This window comes from Salmo trutta, unplaced genomic scaffold, assembly GCF_901001165.1.
Source record: "Salmo trutta unplaced genomic scaffold, fSalTru1.1, whole genome shotgun sequence".
Taxonomy (NCBI): domain Eukaryota; kingdom Metazoa; phylum Chordata; class Actinopteri; order Salmoniformes; family Salmonidae; genus Salmo; species Salmo trutta.
Window position 1 is genome coordinate 642,834 of NW_021823154.1, and position 28,000 is coordinate 670,833.

Sequence of the window (28,000 nt, forward strand, 5' to 3'; positions counted from 1 at the left end):
AGACCACTGCCTCTAAAATGAGCCTCTCTGGGGAGAGAGAGGAGGGGACCACTGCCTCTAAAATGAGTCTCTCTGGGGAGAGAGAGGAGGGGACCACTGCCTTTAAAATGACTCAAGACACCAGTTCTAAGAGGTAAGCGATTAATTGTAAATATATACAGTTCTCTTAAAGCCAGATTCCTTAATGGTGAAACCATCCATTTGGGATGTTACAACAACAAAGATGTTACTACAAACAACGAACACAGTTTTTTTTCCCTCTTGGACATCGTTGCACACGCTGCCGGATGCTCTTCTCCCTCCGGTGTCAACAAATCACTGTTCATCAGATATGAGGAGTTAGAGAGTCAGATTTGGTCAACTCTGAATCAGTAGTGGTGCGTGGGTAAAATCACTGGGGGAGGCAGCCATATTAAAACCCATGTGTTGTGATCATTTCATTGTGTGCTCTATAACCTGTTAATTCATATGCCTTGACACCGTGATATATAGGACTAAAGGCCTAGACAATAAGACAGAGTGATATATAGGACTAAAGGCCTAGACAATAAGACACCGTGATATATAGGACTAAAGGCTGAGACAATAAGACACCGTGATATATAGGACTAAAGACTGAGACAATAAGACACTGTGATATATAGGACTAAAGGCCTAGACAATAAGACACAGTGATATATAGGACTAAAGGCCTAGACAATAAGACACCGTGATATATAGGACTAAAGACCTAGACAATAAGACACAGTGATATATAGGACTAAAGGCCTAGACAATAAGACACCGTGATATATAGGACTAAAGGCTGAGACAATAAGACACTGTGATATATAGGACTAAAGGCCTAGACAATAAGACACTGTGATATATAGGACTAAAGGCCTAGACAATAAGACACTGTGATATATAGGACTAAAGGCTGAGACAATAAGACACAGTGATATATAGGACTAAAGGCCTAGACAATAAGACACTGTGATATATAGGACTAAAGGCTGAGACAATAAGACACAGTGATATATAGGACTAAAGGCCTAGACAATAAGACACTGTGATATATAGGACTAAAGGCTGAGACAACAAGACACTGTGATATATAGGACTAAAGGCCTAGACAATAAGACACTGTGATATATAGGACTAAAGGCCTAGACAATAAGACACAGTGATAAATAGGACTAAAGGCCTAGACAATAAGACGGATAATAAATTCAACCACAACTTTGTTTTATCACAAAACCGGATAGAAACCTCTGTCCAGTGAAGTCCACAAAGCACACTGCATGTAACAAACAGTTATATGACCTACAGCATGGTCAAGGTAATGTTTCTGACATTTTCTGACCACAGAACAACTATTGATTTAGAACCACAGAGAGTTACAGCAAGTCACAAAGAAAACAGGAGCTGCCTCCACTATTCCAACACCAGTTCAACCAAAAATAATTTAGTCCAATCAATATAAGCTAAATATGATGTGGCTGTGTGTGTGCAAGTAGAAAGATAATGTTGACTCACCCTACTTGTAAAGAAACACAAATGCCATCCTCCTGTCTTTCATGTTGACAAAACAGTCTATCACTCTGTCACACAGTACCCACTTTAATGAATGAATGGTTGGATCAGAATCGCCGTTATAATCATTATCCATTACGGAGAATTAAGTAAAACCACAAGTCCAAATCCCTATCTCCATCCATGGCTAATTTATGAATGGGCAAAATTTACCTAGCTGGCAAGCAAGCCGCAACGAGGTGCAACAATTCAAGTTCTTCTGTCAATGAAATATTCTCTCAATGGGATTTGATAGGAGTGACGCCAAATCCAAACTGGCTTCCCTTGACACTTTTTTTGTGTGCCAGGACCATTCACAGTTAAGCTCACTCAGTTTAGCTCAACGCTGATTGGCTAATTTTTGTATACTTTTTTTGTCAAGGAATGCCAGATGCTCTCTGGCTTCCCTTGTCTTCAATGCTAGAGAGTACACAGTTGCAGAATACCTGACCACCGTGACTGACCCAAAATTAAGGAAAGCTTTGACTATGTACAGAGTCAGTGAGCATGGCCTTGCTATTGAGAGGCTGCCATAGGCAGACCTGGCTCTCAAGTGAAAACAGGCTTTGTGCACACTGCCCACAAAATGAGGTGGAAACTGAGCTGCCCTTCCTAACCTGCCAAATGTATGACCTTATTAGAGACACATATTTCCCTCAGATTACAAAGACCCACAAAGAATACCAAAACAAATCCAATTTTGATGAACTTCCATATCTACTGGGTGAAATACCACAGTGTGCCATCACAGCAGCAAGATTTGTGACCTGTTGCTACAAGAAAAGGTCAACCAGTGAAGAACAAACACCATTGTAAATACAACCCATTGTCACGCCCTGACCAGTAAAAGGGGTTATTTGTCATTGTAGTTTGGTCAGGGCGTGGCAGGGGGTGTTTGTTTGTGTGTTTTGGTGTTTTTGGTTTAGGTTCTATGTTTTCTATTTCTATGTTTAAATCTAGTTTTCTATTTCTATGTTCGGTTTTTGGCAATGACCTCCAATTAGAGGCAGCTGGTTGTCGTTATCTCTAATTGGAGGCCATATTTAGTTGTGTTTGTTTCACTTGTGTTTTGTGGGTGGTTATTTTCTGTATAGCCTGGGAGCCTTATGGAACTGTTTTCGTCTTTTGTTTAAGTGTTTTCTTTAAATAAATTAAGAAGATGAGCTCTTTACCCGCTGCGCCTTGGTCCAATTCTTACGACACCCATGACACCCATATTCATGTTTATTTATTTTCCCTTTTGTACATTAACCATTTGTACATCGTTATAACACTGTACATAGCCATAATATGACATTTAAAATGTATATTCCTTTGAAACGTGTGAGTGTAATGTTTACTGTTCATTTTTGATTGATTATTTCACTTTTGTTTATTATCTATTTCACTTGCTTTGGCAATGTAAACATATGTTTCCCATGCCAATAAAGCCCCTTGAATTGAATAGATGTCCTACATGTATAGAGACAGAGGGGGCGCTGTTTCACTCACTCAGATGCTTTCTCCTCTGAGATACATTCAGATACATTCTCCTCTGAGATACATTCAGATACATTCTCCTCTGAGATACATTCAACATTGTGAATTGAAGGAACATTATGAAACGCAGAGAGACGTAAGATGAATGGTTTTATTGTTTGTATTTTTTTTCTATTGGTCAATTTTTTTGGGAAGCCTGGCATCCATGAATACACGCCACTGCTCTGAGTTCAACTCGGGATACCCAGTACCACGAGTGTCTCATCTTTTAGCCAGGTACATCTCTATGGCAACGAATCCTTCAGAACTAACCTAAGTGTTATACTACGAAGCAAGCTACAGCTACATCTACTCAGGCATTTATAAAGCTAGCCAGCTTCAGTTAGCCAGCTTCAGTTAGCCAGCTTCAGTTAGCCCGCTTCAGTTAGCCCGCTTCAGTTAGCCCGCTTCAGTTAGCCCGCTTCAGTTAGCGTCACATTCCAGGTCAGGCTTCATCCATACTACGAGGGTGGAAATTGCTCACCCGCCTGCCGCTATTAAAGCTAATTTCTGCTTGATCTGGCAATGTGGTGTACGGTTCGGAGGATCAGCCAGAAGAGGACTGGCCACCCCTCAGAGCCTGGTTCCTCTCTAGGTTTCTTCCTAGGTTCTGGCCTTTCTAGGGAGTTTTTCCTAGCCACCGTGCTTCTACACCTGCATTGCTTGCTGTTTGGGGTTTTAGGCTGGGTTTTTGTACAGCACTTTGAGATATCAGCTGATGTAAGAAGGGCTTTATAAATAAATTTGATTTGATCAGTTAAGCAATTGTGGAGTCTCCATGGGCTTGGAGGCCAAATTGAGCTTTGTGCGGCGATGCCATGTGCCTCCCAAATTTTGCAACAATGTGGAGGGCTCCGTATAGCTCCGCATTGACATGATTGGTTGATGGTAGGTGAGGGCGGGAGGTTTAAACTTCCTGATCAACAGCTCTGCTCTACTCAGCAAAGTGAAGAAGTATGAATGCCCTGACTTCTGGTCAATGCAGATGGCAGATTGACCATGCAGAGCCTTTTCACTCTATCAGGCTTTTAACTGCTCGTGAATGAGGCACATTGCTAGTCGAACACCGAACACTTCGTTGAGATAATGCTCAAATCCATGAGGCAGTAACACATTTTCATTTGTGCCTCAATCATAATCTAAGAAAAGTTATCTTGCAAGTTCAGCAGGCTATGTTGTGAAATAGGTTTTTAGTTAATGCCGTGTTAATGCCGACTTAGGATGCTTTGCTTTCATAATCTGTTTAACAGCTTGTTGCGTTGTGGCTGTAGACATATCATCCATAGAAGGTTTTGGTAGGCTGTCATTGTAAGTAAGAATTTGTTATTCTTTTATTTTTTTTATTTATTTCACCTTTATTTAACCAGCTAGGCTAGTTGAGAACAAGTCCTTTATTTAACCAGGTAGGCTAGTTGAGAACAAGTCCTTTATTTAACCAGGTAGGCTAGTTGAGAACAAGTCCTTTATTTAACCAGGTAGGCTAGTTGAGAACAAGTTCTCATTTACAACTGCGACCTGGCCAAGATAAAGCAAAGCAGTTCGACACATACAACAACACAGATTTACACATGGAATAAACAAACATACAGTCAATAATACAGTAGAAAAAGGCTATATACAGTGTGTGCAAATGAGGTAGGATAACGGAGTTAAGGCAATAAATAGGCCATGGTGGCGAAGTAATTACAATATAGCAATTAAACACTGGAATGGTAGATTTGCAGAAGATGAATGTGCAAGTAGAGATACTGGGGTGCAAAGGAGCAAGATAAATAAACAAATACAGTATGGGGATGAGGTAGTTGGATGAGCTATTTACAGATGGGCTATGTACAGGTGCAGTGATCTGTGAGCTGCTCTGACAGCTGGTGCTTAAAGCTGGTGAGGGAGATATGTGTCTCCAGCTTCAGTGATTTTTGCAGTTCGTTCCAGTCATTGGCTGCAGAGAACTGGAAGGAAAGGCAGCCAAAGGAGGAATTGGCTTTGAGGGTGACCAGTGAGATATACTTGCTGGAGCGCGTGCTACGGGTGGGTGCTGCTATGGTGACCAATGAGCTGAGATAAGGCGGGGCTTTACCTAGCAAAGACTTGTAGATGACCTGGAGCCAGTGGGTTTGGCGACGAGAATGAAGCGAGGGCCAGTAAACGAGAGCGTACAGGTCGCAGTGGTCAAATCAAATCAAATTTATTTGTGACATACACATGGTTAGCAGGTGTTAATGCAAGTGTAGCAAAATGCTTGTGATTCCAGTTCCGACCATGGTGGGTAGTATATGGGTCTTTGGTGACAAAACGGATGGCACTGTGATAGACTGTATCCAATTTGTTGAGTAGAGTGTTGGAGGCTATTTTTATAAATGACATCGCTGAAGTCGAGGATCGGTAGAATGTTTGGCAGCATGAGTGAAGGATGCTTTGTTGCGAGATAGGAAGCCGATTCTTGATTTAATTTTGGATTGGAGATGCTTAACCTGTTACATCTAGACGTTCCGCTAGCGGAACCCCGTTCCGCCAGCGGGACACCTAGCCAACAGCCAATGGGAAGACATGGCGCGAAATACAAAAACTACTAAAATACCACAATTCAATTTTCTCAAACAATCAACTATTTTACACCATTTTAAAGATAAGACTCTCGTTAATCTAACCACATAGTCCGATTTCAAAAAGGCTTTACAGCGAAAGCAAAACATTAGATTATGTTTGGAGAGTACATAGACACAAATAATCACACAGCCATTTTCCAAGCAGGGAAATATGTCACAGAAACACAAAACACAGCTAAATTATGCACTAACTGTCACGTCCTGGCCAGTATAAGGGTTAATTAGTATTGTAGTTTGGTCAGGACGTGGCAGAGGGTATTTGTTTTATGTGGTTCAGGGTGGTGTGTTTGTTTAAAGGGTGTTTGATTTAGTATTTCCGGGTTTTTGGTTGATGGTCTATGTTTATGTATTTCTATGTGTAGTCTGGTGAGTGTGTTTCTATGTTGTGCTGATTGGGGTTGGGACTCTCAGTTGAAGGCAGGTGTTGTCTATCTGCCTTTGATTGAGAGTCCCATATATTAGGGTGTGTTTGTGTTTGTTATTTGTGGGTGATTGTTCTGTGTTTCGCCTTGTGCCTTACCAGACTATTTTTTGTTGATCGTTCGTGTTTTTTTTTTGTTTTTTTTGTACGTTCATTTTGTAGTTAATAAAAGTCAAGATGAGCCTGCACATACCTGCTGCATTTTGGTCCTCCATTACCGACGACAACCGTGACACTAACCTTTGACGATCTTCATCAGATGACACTCCTAGGACATTATGTTATACAATACATGTATGTTTTGTTAAATCAAGTTCATATTTATATCCAAAAACAGCTTTTTACATTGGCGCGTGATGTTCAGAAAATGTATTTTCCACCATAAACTTCCGGTGAATTTACAAAAATACTCTTCATAAACATTGACAAAATACATAACAATTATTTTAAGAATTATAGATACACAACTCCTTTATGCAATTGCTATGTCAGATTTTAAAATAGCTTTTCAGCAAAAGCACATTTTGCAATGTTCTGAGTACATAGCTCAGCCATCACGGCTAGCCATTTTGACACCCGCCAAATTCGTGGCACACTAAACTCAGATTTAGTATTAGAAAAATGGTATTACCTTTGCTGATCTTCATCAGAATGCACTCCCAGCACTGCTACTTCCACAATAAATGTTGTTTTTGTTCCAAATAATCCATAGTTATGTCCAAATACCGCCGTTTTGTTCGTGCGTTCAGGTCACTAGCCAAAGGGTAACGCGCGAGCGCATATCGAGACAAAAAAATTCAAAATGTTCCTTTACCGTACTTAGAAGCATGTCAAACGCTGTTTAAAATCAATTTTTATGGTATTTTTCTCATAAAATTGCGATAATATTCCAACCGGACAATAGTGTTGTCATTCAGAGAGGAAAAGAAAAAACAACGTGAATGCGCATTTCCAATCTCTTTGTCACCAGGCAGTCCACTGACAAACTGTGCTCCTATTATCTCCCCAGAGACAGGAGACGCCTCAATCCACGTCCTGAAGGCTTTAGAGAGCCAATGGAAGCCTTAGGAAGTGCAACGTAACTCATAAGTATTTGTAGTTTCGATAGAGAATCAAAAGTAGAACTACAGTTCTCAGACAGGCCACTTTCTGCTTGGAATTGTCTCAGGTTTTTGCCTGCCATATGAGTTCTGTTATACTCTCAGACACCATTCAAACAGTTTTAGAAGCTTCAGAGTGTTTTCTATCCAAATCTACTAATATGCATATTCTCGTTTCTGAGCCAGAGTAGTAACCTGTTTAAATTGGGTACGTTTTTCATCCGGCCGTGAAAATACTGCCCTTTATAGCGAAGAGGTTAATGTGAGTCTGGAAGGAGAGTTTACAGTCTAACCAGACACCTAGGTATTTGTAGTTGTCCACATATTCTAAGTCAGAACCGTCCAGAGTAGTGATGCTGGACGGGCGGGCAGGTGCAGGAAGCGATTGGTTGAAGAGCATGCATTTAGTTTTACTTGCATTTTAGAGCAGTTGGAGGCCACGTAAGGAGAGTTGTATGGCATTGAAGCTCGTCTGGAGGTCTGTTAACACAGTGTCCAAGGAAGGGCCAGAAGTATATAGAACGGTGTCGTCTGCATAGAGGTGGATCAGAGAATCACCAGCAGCAAGAGCGACATCATTGATGTATACAGAGAAGAGAGTTGGTCCGAGAATTGAACCCTGTGGCACCCCCATAGAGACTGCCAGAGGTCCGGACAACAGGCCCTCCGATTTGACACACTGAACTCTATCAGAGAAGTAGTTGGTGAACTAGGCGAGGCAGTCATTTGAGAAACCAAGGCTGTTGAGTCTGCCGATAAGAATGTGGGGATTGACAGAGTCGAAAGCCTTGGCCAGGTCGATAAATACGGCTGCACATTAATGTCTCTTATCGATGGCGGTTATGATATCATTTAGGACCTTGAGCGTGGCTGAGGAGCACCCATGACCAGCTCTGAAACCAGGTTGCATAGCGGAGAAGATATAGTGGGATTCAAAATAGTCGGTAATCGGTTTGTTAACTTGGCTTTCGATGACCTTAGAAAGGCAGGGTAGGATAGGATAGATATAGGTCTGTAGCAGTTTGGGTCTAGAGTGTCACCCCATTTGAAGAGGGCAATGTTCGCGGAAGCTTTCCAATCTTTGGGAATCTCAGATGATATGAAAGAGAGGTGGAACAGGCTAGAAAATAGGGGTTGCAACAATTTCGGCAGATAGTTTTAGAAAGAGAGGGTCCAGATTGTCAAACTCGGCTGATTTGTAGGGGTCAAGATTTTGCAGCTCTTTCAGAACATCAGCTATCTGGATTTGGGTGAAGGAGAAATGGGGGAGTCTTGGGCGAGTTGCTGTTGGGGGTGCAGGGCAGTTGGCCGGGGTAGGGCTAGCCAAGGGGAAAGCATGGCCAGCTGTAGAAAAATGCTTATTGAAATTCTCAATTACAGTGGATTTATCGGTGGTGACAGTGTTTCCTAGCCTCAGTGCAGTGGGCAGCTGGGAGGAGGTGCTCTTATTCTCCATGGACCTTACAGTGTCCCAGAACTTTTTTGAGTTTGTGCTACAGGATGCACATTTCTGCTTGAAAAAGCTAGCCTTAGCTTTCCTAACTGCCTGTGTATATTGGTTGCTAACTTCCCTGAAAAGTTGCATATCATGGGGGCTAATGCAGAATGCCACAGGATGTTTTTTTGCTGGTCAAGGGCAGTCAGGTCTGGAGTGAACAAAGGGCAATATCTGTTCCTAGTTCCACATTTTTTGAACGGGGCATGCTTATTTAAGATGGTGAGGAAGGCACTTTTGAAGAATAACCAGGCATCCTCTACTGACGGGATGAGGTCAATATCATTCCAGGATACCCGGGCAAGGTCGATTAGAAAGGCCTGCTCGCTGAAGTGGTTTAGGGAGCGTTTGACAATGATGAGGGGTGGTCGTTTTACCACAGACCCATTACGGATGCAGGCAATGAGGCAGTGATCGCTGAGATCTTGGTTGAAAACAGCAGAGGTGTATTTAGAGGGCAAGTTGGTTAGGATGATATCTATGAGGGTGCCCGTGTTTACGGCTTTGGGGTTTTACCTGGTAGGTTCATTGATCATTTGTGTGAGATTGAAGGCATCAAGCTTAGATTGTAGGATGGCCGGGGTGTTAAAAGCATGTCCCAGTTTATGTCACCTAGCAGCACGAGCTCTGAAGATAGATGGGGGGCAATCAGTTCACATATGGTGTCCAGAGCACAGCTGGGGGCAAAGGGTGGTCTATAGCAAGCGGCAACAGTGAGAGACTTGTTTCTGGAAAGGTGGGTTTTTAAAAGTAGGAACTCAAATTGTTTGGGTACAGACCTGAATAGTAAGACAGAACTCTGCAGGCCATCTCTGCATTAGATTGCAACACCGCTGACTTGCCTGACTTGCCTAGTTAAATAAAGGTTAAATACAAAAATAAAAGCTCTGCATGGTCAATCTGACATCTGCATTTGCCGTGCAGCATTTTACGGTGATACGGCCTTTGCAGAAGTCAGGGCGTTCATACTTCTTGTTCTCCGAGGAGCAGTGCAGAGCTGTTGTCAAGGAAGTGAGTTTGTGTTTATACAGGACCTCCCGCCCCCACCTACCATCAACCAATCATGTCAATGCAGAGCTATATGATTAATCCAATCTTTAAATCGGTCATCTTCCTCAAATGAGGGGGAGGATGACACAGTCTGTGTGAGAGGAATGGTATCTGATTTCATTGGTCCTCAACTAGTGGCTCAGACACTTCATTCAGGATAAGTGGAGTTAGCTCTGAGTTAACCTGCCTAAATGAAGAGTTTGGGGTTCGACTAGCCATGTGCGACACACAGTTATAAGCCTACTAGACTTAGCAGCGGACGTATACACCATCTTAGTATGGATGAAGCCGGACCTGGAATGTGAAGCTAACTGAAGATGGCTAGCTAACTGAAGCTGGCTAGCTAACTGAAGATGGCTAGCTAACTGAAGATGGACAGCTAACTGAAGCTGGCTAGCTAACTGAGATGGCTGGCTAACTGAAGATGGCTAGCTAACTGAAGCTGGCTAGCTAACTGAAGATGGCTAGCTAACTGAAGATGGCTAGCTAACTGAAGCTGGCTAGCTAACTGAAGATGGCTAACTGAAGATGGCTAGCTAACTGAAGCTGGCTAGCTAACTGAAGCTGGCTAGCTAACTGAAGCTGGCTAGCTAACTGAAGCTGGCTAGCTAACTGAAGATGGATAGCTAACTGAAGATGGCTAGCTTTATAAAAGACAGAGTAGAAACCACTCAGTGCTGCTGTTTTCCCAAATGTGGATTCATTTCAAAAGAAACATCAGGACTTATACAGTAGAAGGTCCATTACACAGTTGTTAAAATGAAGTTGATGAGATATTGATGAGGTGATCTGTCTCCCTGTTTTGTTCAGTGTCCAGAAGCCCAGAGCAGAGTCACCTACAACCAGCCTGCTATCAATGAAGAGTGATCAGCCACCTGCTTTCAGCCAGGGACCATTACCAGATGACAATAAGGAAGTGGAAAGTTTGGACAGTGAGGATGCATTAAAGATCACACACAACCTTCTGGATAGAAGAAGTAAGACTGTATTTCATACAATATTACAAAGAACGGTACAAAGGCCCTAATAAAACACACACACAAACTTATGAGTCCCAACTCTCATTGTTTTCCGACAGGTCAAACTCTGCTGACAGTCCAACAAGACATTAAGGCTAAACTGAAACACAAGTATCAACACATATCTGAAGGAATTGGACACCATGGAAACCAAAGTCTGTTAAAGGACATCTACACAGAGCTCTACATCACAGAGGGTGGAAGTGGAGGGCTCAATAATGAACATGAGGTTAGACAGATAGAGATGGCATCCAAGAAACAAACCACACAAGAGACACCAATCAAATGCAACGACATCTTCAAGCCAAAAGAACAACACTGTCACATGTGGGATCTGAAGCCCGGTATCCTGCTCGGTAAATCAATGTCTGAACCATTAGGCCAAGAAATCTCCTCTTGGGGTGACTCTGAATGTGAAGTGGGAGAGTCAGACACAAATGGACAGGAAAAACCTATCAGAACTGTGCTGACAAAAGGAATCGCTGGCATTGGAAAAACAGTCTCTGTGCAGAAGGTCATCCTTGACTGGGCAGAGGGAAAAGCAAATCAGGATGTTCATTTCATGTTTCCTCTTCCTTTCCGTGATCTGAACCTGAAAAAGGACCAATACAGTCTGATGCAACTTCTTTCCCACTACTTCCCAGAGCTGAAAGAGATTGACAGCATTGAAGATGGTGAAACCAAAACTGTTTTTATTTTTGATGGTCTGGATGAGTGTCGACTTCGTCTAGACTTCAAAAACAATGAGAAGTGCTGTGATGTCACAAAGCCAACCTCAGTGGACGTGCTGCTGACAAACCTCATCGAGGGGAATCTGCTTCCCTCTGCTCTCGTCTGGATAACCTCACGGCCTGTAGCAGCCAATCAGATCCCTCCTGAGTGTGTTGACCAGGTGACAGAGGTACGAGGGTTCAATGATCCACAGAAGGAGGAGTTTTTCAGGAAGAAAATCCCAGATCAGAATCTGGCCAATAAAATCATCAAACACATGAAGACATCAAGGAGCCTCCACATCATGTGCCACATGCCAGTCTTCTGTTGGATATCAGCCACTGTCCTTGAGATTATGCTGAAAGAGGCAGAGAAGGATGAAGTCCCCAAAACTCTGACCCAGATGTACTCACACTTCGTGCTCATCCAAATCATTGTGAAGAACAAGAAGTACAACAAAGCCACAGAGACAAACCCAAAGGAACTGTCTCAGTCAGACAAAGAGATGATCCTGAAACTGGCCAAGCTGGCTTTCCAACAGCTGCAGAAGGGCAACCTGATCTTCTATGAGGAGGACCTGAGAGAGTGTGGCCTTGATGTCACAGAGGCATCAGTGTACTCAGCATTGTGTACAGAGATCTTTAAAGAAGAATCTGGGCTGGACCAAGAGAAGGTCTACAGCTTTGTGCATCTGAGCATTCAGGAGTTTCTAGCAGCAGTGCATGCTTTAGAATCATGTCTGGACAAAAAGGAAAATGTTTTCCCCCCCAAAGCAGTCACTAAGGGTGAAGATAATTATGAAAAGACCCGATTCAAAGTCAAGTCAGACAAGTTGAGGTCAGACAAGATGTTTAACTTACACAGGAGAGCAGTGGTCCAGGCCTTAAAGAGTGAGAATGGACACCTGGACCTGTTCCTCCGCTTCCTTCTGGGTCTCTCACTGGAGTCCAATCAGAATCTGTTACGAGGCCTTCTGACACAGACAGGAAGTACAACACAGACCAATGAGAAAACAGTTGAGAGAACAGTTGAGTACCTTTCATTCAATATCAAGTACGAATCCTCACCAGAAAGGATCATCAACTTGTTCCACTGTCTGAATGAACTTGGTGCCAACTCTCTAGTTGAAGACATGCAGACCTCCCTGCGATCAGGAACTCTTTCAGAAACAAGACTAGAACCTGACCAATGTTCAGCCCTGGCCTACCTGTTACTGATGTCAGAGGAGGTGCTGGAGGAGTTTGACCTGAAGACATACAACACATCAGAGGAAGGTTATCAGAGGTTGCTGCCTGTAGTGAAAACCTGCAAGAGAGCACTGTAAGTTCTGTTATTGTGTTGATGTATACAGTATCATTATAATGAAGGATTTGTATATCTAACAGATTATCTCCTCTCTCCAGACTGGATCGCTGTAAACTGACACATAAATCCTGTGAGACTCTGACCTCAGCTCTGCAGACACCAAACTCCCCCCTGAGAGAACTGGACCTCAGTTACAATGACCTGGGAGACAGAGGAGTGGAGCTGCTCTGTGTTGGACTAACCAGTCCACTCTGCAACATACAGACACTAGTGTGAGTAAACTTCCTTCAGTATCCACCGTGGGTGTTTATATATTTTGTATTTAGTTAGTGTGTGTGTGTTTTTAACATTGTTAAATCATGTGCCCTTCTGTTTTTGTCTTAATGCATATCATTAAAGCTTTGCATATTTAACAGTGTATCGACATATCTCCTCTCTCCAGACTAGCTGGCTGTAAAATCACATATGAATCATCTTGTGAGACTCTGGCCTCAGCTCTGCAGACACCAAATTGCCCCCTGAGAGAACTGGACTTAAGCGACAATGACCTGGGAGACAGAGGAGTGGAGCTGCTCTGTGTTGGACTAACCAGTCCACTCTGCAACATACAGACACTAGTGTGAGTAAACTTCCTTCAGTATCCACCGTGGGTGTTTATATATTTTGTATTTAGTTAGTGTGTGTGTGTTTTTAACATTGTTAAATCATGTGCCCTTCTGTTTTTGTCTTAATGCATATCATTAAAGCTTTGCATATTTAACAGTGTATCGACATATCTCCTCTCTCCAGACTAGCTGGCTGTAAAATCACATATGAATCATCTTGTGAGACTCTGGCCTCAGCTCTGCAGACACCAAATTCCCCCCTGAGAGAACTGGACCTCAGCTACAATGACCTGGGAGACAGAGGAGTGGAGCTGCTCTGTGTTGGACTAACCAGTCCACTCTGCAACATACAGACACTAGTGTGAGTACATTTTCTTCAGTATCCACTGTGAGTATTTATACAGAATATTTTGTATGTAGTTAGTATGTTTATGTTTTTAACATTGTTAAATCATGTGGCCTTCTGTTATTGTCTTAATGCATCTCATTATTCTTAAAGCTTTGCATATTTAACAGTGTCGACATATCTCATCTCTCCAGACTGGATCGCTGTGACCTCACATATAGATCCTGTGAGACTCTGACCTCAGCTCTGCGGACACCAAACTCACCCCTGAGAGAACTGGACCTCAGCTACAATGACCTGGAAGACAGAGGAGTGGAGCTGCTCTGTGTTGGACTAACCAGTCCACTCTGCAACATACAGACACTAGTGTGAGTTAAATATCTTCAGTATGAGTTATTATGTGGATGTTTTAAACATGTGTTAATCATGTGCTCTTCTGCCCTCTAGTCTAGGTCACTGTGGTCTGACAGAGGGTTGCTGTTCAGATCTGGCCTCAGTCCTGAGTTCACCCAACTCACAACTGAAACAACTGGAGCTGAGAGACAATGACCTGCAGGACTCAGGAGTTACACTGCTGTCTGCTGGCCTGAAGGATCCAGACTGTAAACTACACACACTGGGGTAAGTACAGCTGTTTCAGTCAGGTCTGTACTGAGCTGAGTTACACTGCTGTCTGCTGGACTGGAGGATCCAGATTGTAAACTACACACACTGGGGTAAGTACAGCTGTTTCAGTCAGGTCTGTACTGAGCTGAGTTACACTGCTGTCTGCTGGCCTGAAGGATCCAGACTGTAAACTACACACACTGGGGTAAGTGTGTGTGTATGTGCGTGTTTTGTTTGTTTGTTTGTTTGTTTGGTATCAGAATCCAGATGCGTCATCTCAGAATCCAGAATCTGTTGTGGCTGAGGTGTAGTTAATTTTACTCTGGTTTTAAAGTCTGAACTCAAGTAGCAGATACCACCCCTCTCAAAGCCCGTTAAATTCACCCTTTTGAAGGGTTTAAAATTCACCCTTTTGAAGGGTTTTAAATTCACCCTTTTGAAGGGTTTTAAATTCACCCTTTTGATGGGTTTTAAATTCACCCTTTTGAAGGGTTTTAAATTCACCCTTTTGATGGGTTTTAAATTCACCCTTTTGATGGGTTTTAAATTCACCCTTTTGATGGGTTTTAAATTCATCCTTTTGATGGGTTTTACCACCTAATTTACTCATCTGCCTTCCCTATATCAAGGTGTTTGGTACTTTCTGAAATCACCTATGGGGAAAAATGAAAGGTGGAAAAACGATTGGAACCATTTTCCTCTTTGACCGCTAGGTTTTATGGGTATTATGACTCATACTGTGGTACTCTATGGTGTGTAGATGGGTGACAAAAATAATCAATTTAATCAATTTTGAAATCAGGCTGTAACACAACAAAATATGGAATAAGTCAAGGAGGATGAATACTTTCTGAAGGCACTGTGTAGTCTACCAGTCTGTCTATCCTGTCCTCTATCCACCATAAATAATAGTCCCTGTATAGTCTACCAGTCTACCTGTCTATCCTGTCCTCTATCCACCATAAATAATAGTCCCTGTATAGTCTACCAGTCTACCTGTCTATCCTGTCCTCTATCCACCATAAATAATAGTCCCTGTATAGTCTACCAGTCTAACTGTCTGTCCTGTCCTCTATCCACCATAAATAATAGTCCCTGTATAGTCTACCAGTCTACCTGTCTATCCTGTCCTCTATCCACCATAAATAATAGTCCCTGTATAGTCTACCAGTCTAACTGTCTGTCCTGTCCTCTATCCACCATAAATAATAGTCCCTGTATAGTCTACCAGTCTAACTGTCTGTCCTGTCCTCTATCCACCATAAATAATAGTCCCTGTATAGTCTACCAGTCTACCTGTCTATCCTGTCCTCTATCCACCATAAATAATAGTCCCTGTATAGTCTACCAGTCTACCTGTCTATCCTGTCCTCTATCCACCATAAATAATAGTCCCTGTATAGTCTACCAGTCTAACTGTCTATCCTGTCCTCTATCCGCCATAAATAATAGTCCCTGTATAGTCTACCAGTCTGTCTATCCTGTCCTCTATCCACCATAAATAATAGTCCCTGTATAGTCTACCAGTCTAACTGTCTGTCCTGTCCTCTATCCACCATAAATAATAGTCCCTGTATAGTCTACCAGTCTACCTGTCTATCCTGTCCTCTATCCACCATAAATAATAGTCCCTGTATAGTCTACCTATCACACCCTGATCAGTTTCACCTGTCCTTGTTATTGTCTCCACCCCCTCCTTGTTTTCCCCAGTGAATTTATCCCCGTGTTTCCTGTCTCTCTGTGCCAGTTCGTCTAGTATGTTCCAAATCAACCAGCGTTTTTTCCGTTCTCCTGCCATTGCTATTCTTTTTTTTCTAGTCCTCCCGGGTTTTGACCCTTGCCTGTTCTGGACTCTGTACCCGCCTGCCTGACCATTCTGCCTGCCTGACCATGAGCCTTTCTGCCACTCTGTACCTCCTGAACTCTGATCTGGTTTTGACCTTTTGCCTGTCCACGACCATTCTCTTGCCTACTCCTTTTGGATTATTAAACATTATTAGACTCCAACCATGTGCATCTAGGTCTCGCCTTCTGTCATGATACTACCAGTCTACCTGTTTATCCTGTCCTCTATCCACCATAAATAGTGACAATAGTGGATCGGTTGTCCACATCTGTAATAGGATAACTATCTAATATTATACCACACATACAATCATTCAAATATTTAATATACGACCATGGTGCGTCACTGAAAGAACAGTGAAGACATGAGACACGCAGCTAAAAAAACTCCCATATTGATCTTGTTTAATGACAATACAATTATCATTATTATTATCTAGCCTACAACACCACATTGCAATGAATAATTGTCTTACAAAATTCCACTCTTGGATGTAAACTGCAGTGAAAATTTCATCCAAATAATGGCGCAAAAGCCCTTTGATTTAGAATATTTAATTCCATTGATTACATTTGGATCAGTTGTGGGTCACAACTTTCAACAGCTTATAGGAAAGGCCAGTCTGGCCTTGATTAGGTCTCGCTTTACCGCAGCCACCGGGTCACTCAAGCAGACAGCACACAGACACTCCATGCTGTTTGAACTCAACAGATTCTTCCAAAAAAACAACGATGCTGCTTTTCACGTTGTTGCTTTTCACGTTGCTTGTTAATGTTAATCCTTGTTTTCTCTATTGTACTATTAGTTTGTGTATCTTTCTCTCTCTGCAAAACGTGAGTTCAATAAAAGTGTCAGCAGGCTTCGGTTCGGCTGGCAGCTGAACGAGTGTGGTCACGAGTGTGCTCGCATACTCCCCTAAAAGACCTTTGCTTGGAAAACAAAGAAAAATAGCTGTTTGTTCATTCTGAGACGCCGTAGCCAGTATACACTTCCTCAAAATAGTCAGAATTAATCTGACTAATTATTTTTATGTTTTTGCCGAGGAGATCTTAGTTGTGCAATTTTACTAACTAAGATGTTTGCTGTAATATATCTTAAGTGGAAAAAATGTGCAAATAAACAAGTAATCTCTCATTGAATGACAACAAATACTTAATTGAAGAATCTCTATTGTTGACCAATCACAGACGAAGGGGCGTAGACTTTGGCTATCGACTTCGGCTTGCCTCGAGAAAAAATGTTGTGTGCACGAACAACCAAAAAACCTGAAGACCAAAATGAACAAAAACGTCACAAAATGTCTTCATAATGAATGCAAGAACTGTTCCAAACTGTTTATTGGATGGGAAGCATGCAGATGCCTTAAGCTGGCATGTGGCTAAAATAATGGTAATTGCTAACTAGCTAGCTGGCTAGCTAAATGCAGTTAGCTAAATGCACACGTTAGCTCTAATACAGGTTGTTATCAGTGGTGGTGTAGATCAGCATGTTTGTGCAACAGCATGTTCTGAATTAGATAGATGTGACATTTAGACAAAGATTTAAGCTATCTATTCAAATGTGATTAGTGTCCCCTGGGAAACACTTACCAACACTTTGGTTCCTACCCTGTCATAACTCCAACATGGCTTTTTAATTTGTTGTCATGCTAAACAACACCAACCATAGAATTAGAATAATCATTCTATTTATGTTTCCAACAGTACAAGTGTTTTGATTTAAAAAAAATAAAAAATCTATAAAAAAATTTGCAATATTTGGTTGAAAAGTTAGATTTTCTGCCCATATTGTGCAGCCTTGCTATCAACCTGGTAATTTTACCAGTATATGCAAACATTTTGTTGCACAGAAAGAAAGGTGAAAAGTGATATCTTTTTCAGATGTGTTTTAAAAGTTAGTAGGATTCATTTACACTATAGGCCGAACATAAGTTATATCTCAATCAATTTAAAAATAGATTATTCTGGTGCTCCTACATTTGATGTGGTGCTCCTAACTTTTTAAAGTTAGGAGCACCAGTGCTACCAATGAAAGACAATGTTTCCCCATCTCAGACTCAACACAGAGGCAGACAGAAGTTACCATTCTGTCACCAGAGATGTGTGTGCTAAGTTTCCCTCTACTCCCCTCAGTCTAGGACAGTGTGGTCTGACAGAGGGTTGCTGTTCAGATCTGGCCTCAGTCCTGAGTTCACCCAACTCACAACTGAAACAACTGGAGCTGAGAGACAATGATCTGCAGGACTCAGGAGTTACACTGCTGTCTGCTGGACTGGAGGATCCAGACTGTAAACTACACACACTGGGGTAAGTACAGCTGTTTCAGTCAGGTCGGTACTGAGCTGAGTTACACTGCTGTCTGCTGGACTGGAGGATCCAGACTGTAAACTACACACACTGGGGTAAGTACAGCTGTTTCAGTCAGGTCTGTACTGAGCTGAGTTACACTGCTGTCTGCTGGACTGGAGGATCCAGACTGTAAACTACACACAATGGGGTAAGAGAGAGAGAGAGAGAGAGAGAGAGAGAGAGAGAGTTTGTGTGTGTGAGAGTGATCTCAGAATTCAGAACCAGATCTCGTTTTTGATGGCCAGATACAGTACCTGATTTGACTCTGGGTGCCGAGCAGTGGCGTGTTTTCATGGATGCCAAGGAAAGCCAGGCTTATCCAAAACATTTACCAATATTTTTTTTAACAAAATAAAATAATGAATCTTTCATCTCTGTTTCCTAATTTTCCTTAAATTCGCAAGTACCTCACGAATGTATCTCACAGGAGAAAGCATCCGAGTGGCGATTCTGATCCAACCATTAATTCATACATTGTTCTGCTCCTGGTCTGAGAGGATGGAGGTTAAATATGTAGCTAGATGTAGAAGGATAATGTTAACTAGCTAACGTTGACCATGAATGGAAGTTAGGCTAGCGAGCAAGCATTTTAGCCATGTAGCCTAGGACAACAAACAAGAAAAGTGTGTACTGTATAACAGAGTGATAAACCGTGTACTGTATGACAGAGTGATAGACTGTGTACTGTATGACAGAGTGATAGACCGTATAACAGAGTGATAGACAGTGTACTGTATAACAGAGTGATAGACAGTGTGCTGTATAACAGAGTGATAGACTGTGTACTGTATAACAGAGTGATAGACTGTGTACTGTATAACAGAGTGATAGACAGTGTACTGTATAACAGAGTGATAGACAGTGTGCTGTATAACAGAGTGATAGACTGTGTACTGTATAACAGAGTGATAGACAGTGTGCTGTATAACAGAGTGATAGACTGTGTACTGTATAACAGAGTGATAGACTGTGTACTGTATGACAGAGTGATAGACCGTTTTGTCAACTTGACAGAGAGGAGGATGGCATTGCCGTTTCTCTACAAGTAGGGTGAGTCAACATGTTTTTTTTCTACTTGGACGAACATGCACCCAACAACACGCAAACAGAAATCAGAGCCATGGACAGCCACATCACATTGACTGGACTAATTTGTTTTTGTATCTTTTAGTTGTCACTGTATTAGACTAAGCAGAGGTGATGTTGAAATTAAAATGGTCTTGGAATAGTAAAGGCAGATCCTGTTTTCTTTGTGACTTGCTGTAACTCTCTGTGGTTCTAAATCAATAGTTGTTCAGTGGTCAGAAAATGTCAGAAACATTACCTTGACCATGCTGTAGGTCATGTAACTGTTTGTTACATGCAATATGCTTTGTGGACTTCACTGGTGTAACGGCCGTCGTCAGAATGAGACCAAGGTGCAGCGGAGGATGTGTTCATCATGGAAGGTTTAATGACCGAATGAACACTATACAAAACAAAACCAAAAAAACGACCAGCCACAGTTCCGTCAGGATACAAACTAAACAGAAAACAATCACCCACAAACCCCAAAGGAAAAACAGGCTGCCTATGTATAACTCTCAATCAGCAACAACGAACTACAGCTGTTCCTGATTGAGAGCAACACACGGCCGAACCAAAGAAACAAACCAACATAGAAAAATAAACATAGAACGCCCACCCATGTCACACCCTAGCCTAACCAAAATAGAGAACAAAAAACCCCTCTCTATGGCCAGGGCGTTACAGTACCCCCCCCCAAAGGTGCGGACTCCGGCCGCAAAACCTGACTCTGAAGGGGAGGGTCGGGTGGGCCTTCCTACGGCGGCGGCTTTGGTGCGGGACGTGGACCCCGCTCCACCCTCGGCTTAGCCCACTTAGGTGGCGCCCCTGGCTGCGCCGGAGGACTGGCGGGCGACCCTGGCTGCGCCCGGCTGGCGGGCGACCCTGGCGGCTCCGGACAGGCGGGCGACCCTGGCGGCTCCGGACAGGCGGGCGACCCTGGCGGCTCCGGACAGGCGGGCGACCCTGGCGGCTCCGGACAGGCGGGCGACTCTGGCGGCTCCGGACAGGCGGGCGACTCTGGCGGCTCCGGACAGGCGGGTGACTCTGGCGGCTCCGGACAGGCGGGCGACTCTGGCGGTTCCGGACTGGCGGGCGGCTCCGGAAAGGCGGGCGGCTCTGGCGGTTCCGGACTGGCGGGCGGCTCTGGCGGCTCCGGACTGGCGGGCGGCTCTGGCGGCTCCGGACTGGCGGGCGGCTCTGGCGGCTCTGGCGGCTCTGGCCCAGGATGGGGAGACCCACTGGAGGCCTGGACCGAGGAAGAGGCACAGGTCGGACCAGGATGGGGAGACCCACTGGCGGCCTGGACCGAGGAGGAGGCACAGGATGGACCATGATGGGGAGACCCACTGGAGGCCTGGTCCGAGGAGGAGGCACAGGATAGACCGGGCTGTGGGGGAGCACTGGAGTTCTGGTACGTAGGCTTGACACCCTTACTCCAGGCTGAATGCCCACTTTGGCCCGGCACGGGCGGAGCACAGGCATGGGATGAACTGCGCCCTCCCAGCGCCCCGGAGACACAGTGCGCAGAGCCGGTGCAGGATAGCCTGGACCGAAATGGTGCACTAGAGACCAGACGCGCTGAGCTGGCACAATCCGTCCTGGCTCGATGCCCACTCTCGCATGGCACTTGCGGGGGGCTGGCATGTAGCGCTCTGGGCTATCAACGCGTACTGGGGACACCGTGCGCTTTACCGCATAACACGGTGCCTGACCAGTACTGCGCTGCCTCCTGTAAGCACGGGGACTTGGCCCAGAATTACATCCTGGCTCTGCCACACTCCCCGTGTGCCCCCGGGGCTGCCTCTCGTGCCTGTTGCGCTCCCTTGCCTCATACCATCGCCTCTCCGCTCTCGCTGCCTCGATCTCCCACTGCGGGCGGCGATACTCCCCAGCTTGAGCCCATGGTCCTGCCCCGTCCAAGATTTCCTCCCAAGTCCAGGAGTCCATGTTTGGCCCTGTCCGGGGGTATCATCGGATGGGGCCACAGTGTCTTCTGATCCCTCCTGTCTCAGCCTCCAGTATTTATGCTGCAGTAGTTTATGTGTCGGGGGGCTAGGGTCAGTCTGTTACATCTGGAGTATTTCTCTTGTCTTATCCGGTGTCCTGTGTGAATTTAAATATGCTCTCTCTAATTCTCTCTTTCTCTCGGAGGACCTGAGCCCTAGGACCATGCCTCAGGACTACCTGGCATGATGACACCTTGCTGTCCCCAGTCCACCTGGCCGTGCTGCTGCTCCAGTTTCAACTGTTCTGCCTGCGGCTATGGAACCCTGACCTGTTCACCGGACGTGCTTGTTGCACCCTCGACAACTACTATGATTATTATTATTTGACCATGCTGGTCATTTATGAACATTTTAACATCTTGACCATGTTCTGTTATAATATCCACCCGGCACAGCCAGAAGAGGACTGGCCACCCCTCATAGCCTGGTTCCTCTCTAGGTTTCTTCCTAGGTTTTGGCCTTTCTAGGGAGTTTTTCCTAGTGAATTTTTCCTAGCCACCGTGCTTCTTTCACATGCATTGCTTGCTGTTTGGGGTTTTAGGCTGGGTTTCTGTACAGCACTTTGAGATTTCAGCTGATATACGAAGGGCTATATAAATAAATTTGATTTGATTTGACAGAGGTTGCTCTCTGGTTTTGTGATAAAACAAAGGTGTGGTTGAATTTATTCTGCCACTGTGTCTTATTGTCTCAGCCTTTAGTCCTATATATCACTGTGTCTTATTGTCTAGGCCTTTAGTCCTATATATCACTGTGTCTTATTGTCTCAGCCTTTAGTCCTATATATCACGGTGTCTTATTGTCTCAGCCTTTAGTCCTATATATCACGGTGTCTTATTGTCTAGGCCTTTAGTCCTATATATCACTGTGTCTTATTGTCTAGGCCTTTAGTCCTATATATCACTGTGTCTTTGTCACGACTCCCGCCGAAGTCAGCCCCTCTCCTTGTTCGGGCGGCGTTCGGCGGTCGACGTCACCGGCTTACTAGTTGCCACCGATCGATGTTTCACTGTTCGTTTGGTTTTGTCTTTATTGTGTACACCTGTTTTTGATTTTCCCTAATTATGTTCATTATTTAAACCTCTGCATTTCCTGTTTGTCTTGTCGGTGATTGTTTCCTGTTTTGTGTGGTCGGAGGTGTTTCTCCGCAATATGTATTTTCCTAGGAGAAGATTTATTGATTTTTCAAGTAAACACGTTTGTTTACATTGATCCCTGTGTCCTGCGCCTGACTCCTCTACTTCTCCTAAAGATAATCATTACAGTCTTATTGTCTCAGCCTTTAGTCCTATATATCACTGTGTCTTATTGTCTCAGCCTTTAGTCCTATATATCACTGTGTCTTATTGTCTCAGCCTTTAGTCCTATATATCACAGTGTCTTATTGTCTAGGCCTTTAGTCCTATATATCACGGTGTCTTATTGTCTAGGCCTTTAGTCCTATATATCACTGTGTCTTATTGTCTAGGCCTTTAGTCCTATATATCACAGTGTCTTATTGTCTCAGCCTTTAGTCCTATATATCACAGTGTCTTATTGTCTCGGCCTTTAGTCCTATATATCACTGTGTCTTATTGTCTCAGCCTTTAGTCCTATATATCACAGTGTCAAGGCATCTGAACCAACAGGTTATAGGGCAAACAACGCAATTATCACAACACATATGTTGTAATATGGCTTTCAAAGCCTGATCCCCTTTCCGTCTCCTTCCAAAAAAGTCCACCTGTTTACAATCAAGGCTGTAGGCACTGAATGACAACGTGGAGGTGATGTTTTAGATCATAATTAGATTATTTCTCAGCAGTGTAACGATACTGTTATACCAGATTATGTTTCCCCATCAGAGAAGCTGTAGAGCGCAGAGGCCTGTAGAGAGGTCGACAAACATTACTATTTGAATTTCCCACATGTTTTTACCATATCTATCTGATAAGGTGTGTGTGACTGATGATGGAGTTTGTCCTCTACTCCCCACAGTCTAGGTCAGTGTGGTCTGACAGAGGGTTGCTGTTCAGATCTGGCCTCAGTCCTGAGTTCACCCAACTCACAACTGAAACAACTGGAGCTGAGAGACAATGACCTGCAGGACTCAGGAGTTACACTGCTGTCTGCTGGACTGGAGGATCCAGACTGTAAACTACACACACTGGGGTAAGTAAAGCTGTTTCAGTCAGGTCGGTACTGAGCTTAGTAAAACAAATCCTCTGAAAATCTGATGTTTCATCACAATGTTTGTTTCATGGACAAATGTCTGGGTGTCCTAAAAGATGATTGACACCAGTACACCAACCTAGACAGCTCTTGTTTGTCTCTCTGTAGGCTGTCTGGCTGTCTGGTCACAGAGGAGGGCTGTGCTGCTCTGTCTTCAGCTCTGAGGTTAAACCCCTCCCACCTGAAAGAGCTGGACCTGAGCTACAATCACCCAGGAGACTCTGCAGGGGGACTTTCAGCTGCTCTGGTGGATCCCACATATAAACTGACGAAGCTGAAGTAAGTCAGAATAGATGTCCTAATAGTGTGAGCAGTGGTTGTGCCATATATAGTGTAGTAGGTTCAGTAACATGAGGACATGATGGTTGAATTAAGGGGAAGTTTACTCAGCAGGCTGAACACTCCAACACAGCATACTTCATCACCACATGAATACTCTTCTTCTGCATCTCTGATATCCTGTTGGATTTGTACTCCGTTCTGTATGCAGTAGGTCGGATAGAATACCTGTATGTCTCTATGTCACGAGAATTTTCAATCCCAATGATGATAACTAAACAATCATTTAAGCTTTGACCAATTCCCGAGTTTTGTAAGACCCTGGGTTTTAATAATAATTAGGCAAAGTCTCAGATTCTGCAAAAGGTTAATTCTTTATTCAGAGAGTACTCTGATGTCAAAAATGAGAACACTAATTTTATAACTCACACACACACACACACACACACACACACACACACACACCAGTAGAAACTCCACCTCCCTTTAGGTGGGCTGTATTTCTCCACGATACTAACACATAATTTCTCATTATCTTCTAGCCATTCCTAACAGTTACTCCCCCTTACCTAAGTTGGGGAGGCCTCTATCCTGTTATTTGGTTTCAGAGTTATCACAAGTCGACAGTTCAGTTGGCCTTGAATGTCTCAACTCTACCCAGCTCATATTGCGAAATAGTAACACAATGGTCTAGTCACACACATGATGGAATTATGATTCTAACACATTTCATACATTTACATGATTTCAGGGTGGAATCCTTTAGTCATTACTATATTAAACATACTGTATAAATTCCTTCATCACTCTAGTAATGAACTGTACTCTGTTCTGTATGCAGTAGGTAGGATAGAATACCTGTATGTCTCTAGTAATGAACTTGGATAGTGCACCAGAACACAACAACATGGTTTAAATGTTGACTGCTTTATTAGGGCTTTGTCAGCCAATAACCTGTTTCTCCTCCAGTGTGGATCATGGTGGAGAGTGCAGGCTGAAATCAAGGCTGAGGAAATGTAAGTCTCTTCAATCCTAATTAACTGCATATTCAGAACTATAGTAACATAGCTAAGTGTTATGACAATGGGGTTTGATTAATTACTATGTCTACAGATGCCTGTCATCTCACCCTGGACCCAAATACAGCAAACCCAGACCTGATACTGTCTGAGGGGAACAGGAAGGTGACACCGGTGGTGGAGAAGCAGCATTATGAAGACCATCCAGACAAATTTGACCGTTATCGCCAAGTTCTCTGCAGAGAAGGCTTATCTGGATCTCGTTATTACTGGGAGATTGACTGGGATGGTGGTTGGCCTGCCATTGGTGTGGTGTCCAAAGGAATGATGGGAAGGGCATGTATTGGACTCACCAGCAATTCCTGGTGTATGTATGGCTCTGACAGCGTTTATGACTTTTACAATGCTGGAGTCCATAGTAGATCCCTTCTTGGCCCTGTTTCTAACAGAGTTGGAGTGTATCTGGACTGGCCAGCTGGTACTTTGTCCTTCTATAGTGTGTCCTCCTCTGGTACACTGACACACCTTTACACATTCTACACCACATTCACTGAACCCCTTCATCCTGGATTTGGGTTTCTTTTGTTGAAAACCTCCTCAGTGACCCTGTATCAGATCAATGACCAATACATTCAAAGGTGAGTCATAGTTGACAAAGGGTAAATCCTTGAAGTCGGAAGTTAACCTTAGCCAAATACATTTCAACTCAGTTTTTCACAATTCCTGACATTTAATCCTAGTAAAAATTCCCTGTCATATGTCAGCTAGGATCACCACTTTTTTTTAAGTATGTGAAATGCCAGAATAATACTAGAGAGAATGATTTATTTCAGCTTTTATTTCTTTCATCACATTCCCAGTGGGTCTGAAGTTTACATACACTCAATTAGTATTTGGTAGCATTGCCTTTAAATTGTTTAACTTGGGTCAAATGTTTCGGGTAGCCTTCCACAAGCTTCCCACAATAAGTTGGGTGAATTTTGTCCCATTCCTTCTGACAGAACTGGTGTAACTGACTCAAGTTTGTAGGCCTCTTTGCTCGCACACGCTTTTTCAGTTCTGCCCGCAAATTTTCTATGGGATTGAGGTCAGGGCTTTGTGATGGCCACTCCAATACCATGACTTTATTGTCCTTAAGCCATTTTGCCACAACTTTGGAAGTATGCTTGGGGTCATTGTCCATTTAGAATACTCATTTGCGACCAAGCTTTAACTTCCTGACTGATGTTGTTTCAATATATCCACATAATTTTCTTCCTCATGATGCCATCTATTTTGTGAAGTGCACCAGTCCCTCCTGCAGCAAAGATCCCCCACAACATGATGCTGCCACCCCTGTGCTTCACGGTTGGGATGGTGTTCTTCGGCTTCCCCTTTTTCCTCCAAATATAACGATGGTCATTATGGCCAAACAGTTCTATTTTTATTTCATCAGACCAGAGGACATTTGTCCAAAAAGCACGATCTTTGTCCCCATGTGCAGTTGCAAACCATAGTCTGGCTTTTTATGGCAGTTTTGGAGCAGTGGCTTCTTCCTTGCTGAGCGGCCTTTCAGGTTATGTCGATATAGGACTGTGGATATAGATGCTTTTGTACCTGTTTCCTCCAACATCTTCACAAGGTCCTTTGCTGTTGTTCTGGGATTGATTTGCATTTTTCGCACCAAAGTACGTTCATCTCTAGGAGACAGAACGTGTCTCCTTCCTGAGCGGTATGACGGCTGTGTGGACCCATGGTGTTTATACTTGCGTACTATTGTTTTTACAGCTCAACGTGGTACCTTCAGGCGTTTGGAAATTGCTCCCAAGGATGAACTAGACTTGTGGAGGTCTACAATTTTTCTGAGGTATTGTCTGATTTCTTTTGATTTTCCCATGATGTCAAGCAAAGAGGCACTGAGTTTGAAGGTAGGCCTTGAAATACATCCACAGGTACACCTCCAATTGACTCAAATGATGTCAATTAGCCTATCAGAAGCTTCTAAAGCCATGACATCATTTCCTGGAATTTCCAAAGCTGTTTAAAGGCAGTCAACTTAGTGTATGTAAACTTCTGACCCACTGGAATTGTGATACAGTGAATTATAAGTGAAATAATCTGTCTGTTAACAGTTGTTGGAAAAATTACTTGTGTCATGCAAAGTAGATGTCCTAACTGACTTGCCAAAACTATAGTTTGTTAACAAGAAATTTGTGGAGTGGTTGAAAAATGAGTTCTAATGACTCCAACCTAACTGTATGTAAACTTCCGACTTCAACTGTAAATGTGTGTGTGTGTGTGTGTGTGTGTGTGTGTGTGTGTGTGTGTGTGTGTGTGTGTGTGTGTGTGTGTGTATACCAAAAATATATGGGGCGTTGGAAATGATGCAGACAATTGCATTGATGGAAGCAACAATCTATCTTCAATATTAAAGCTGAACCCCCCCTGATTATTATCAACAGCTGTAACAAGTTGTCCACTGCAGGAAACCCTCACTGGTACCCTAATTTATAGAAAGATCCATGTATGCTATACAGTATAAAGTTGTAGTTTGTTTAAATACAGTCAGTCTGTCTGCTATCCCAATACCAGAGACCTTGATGGAGAGTGTTGTCTCAAACCTGGACCTGAGAACACCAGAGACCATGGTGGACAAAGTTGTATCAAGCCTGGACCTGAGGACACCAGAGACCATGGTGGAGAGTGTTGTATCAAGCCTGGACCTGAGAACACCAGAGACCGTGGTGGAGAGAGTTGTATCAAGCCTGGACCTGAGAAAAGTGAGTGTTAACTGATTTCCTTGTTTTACTTGTTTTCCAATCAAAATATGATTATAGCGTTCATTATACTAGAGTCCCAGGCAAGGAACACAATAATTATGTATTTGTGACCCGTTTCAGGAAACTAG

The 28,000-nt window shown here is 43.4% G+C and overlaps 1 protein-coding gene across 1 annotated transcript; it reads left to right on the forward strand.

The window, feature by feature from the left end:
* The first annotated feature begins 1 nt into the window (after nucleotide 1).
* On the forward strand, nucleotides 2-28,000 carry LOC115189382 (NACHT, LRR and PYD domains-containing protein 3). The gene is made up of 15 exons (XM_029747952.1): nucleotides 2-133; nucleotides 10,555-10,721; nucleotides 10,823-12,794; nucleotides 12,878-13,051; nucleotides 13,222-13,398; nucleotides 13,569-13,745; nucleotides 13,925-14,098; nucleotides 14,178-14,351; nucleotides 18,315-18,488; nucleotides 23,582-23,755; nucleotides 23,924-24,094; nucleotides 25,064-25,110; nucleotides 25,208-25,751; nucleotides 27,685-27,833; nucleotides 27,993-28,000. Exons 1-15 carry the CDS (start codon nucleotides 18-20, stop codon nucleotides 27,998-28,000), a joined length of 4,398 nt encoding a protein of 1,465 aa, XP_029603812.1. The 5' UTR covers nucleotides 2-17.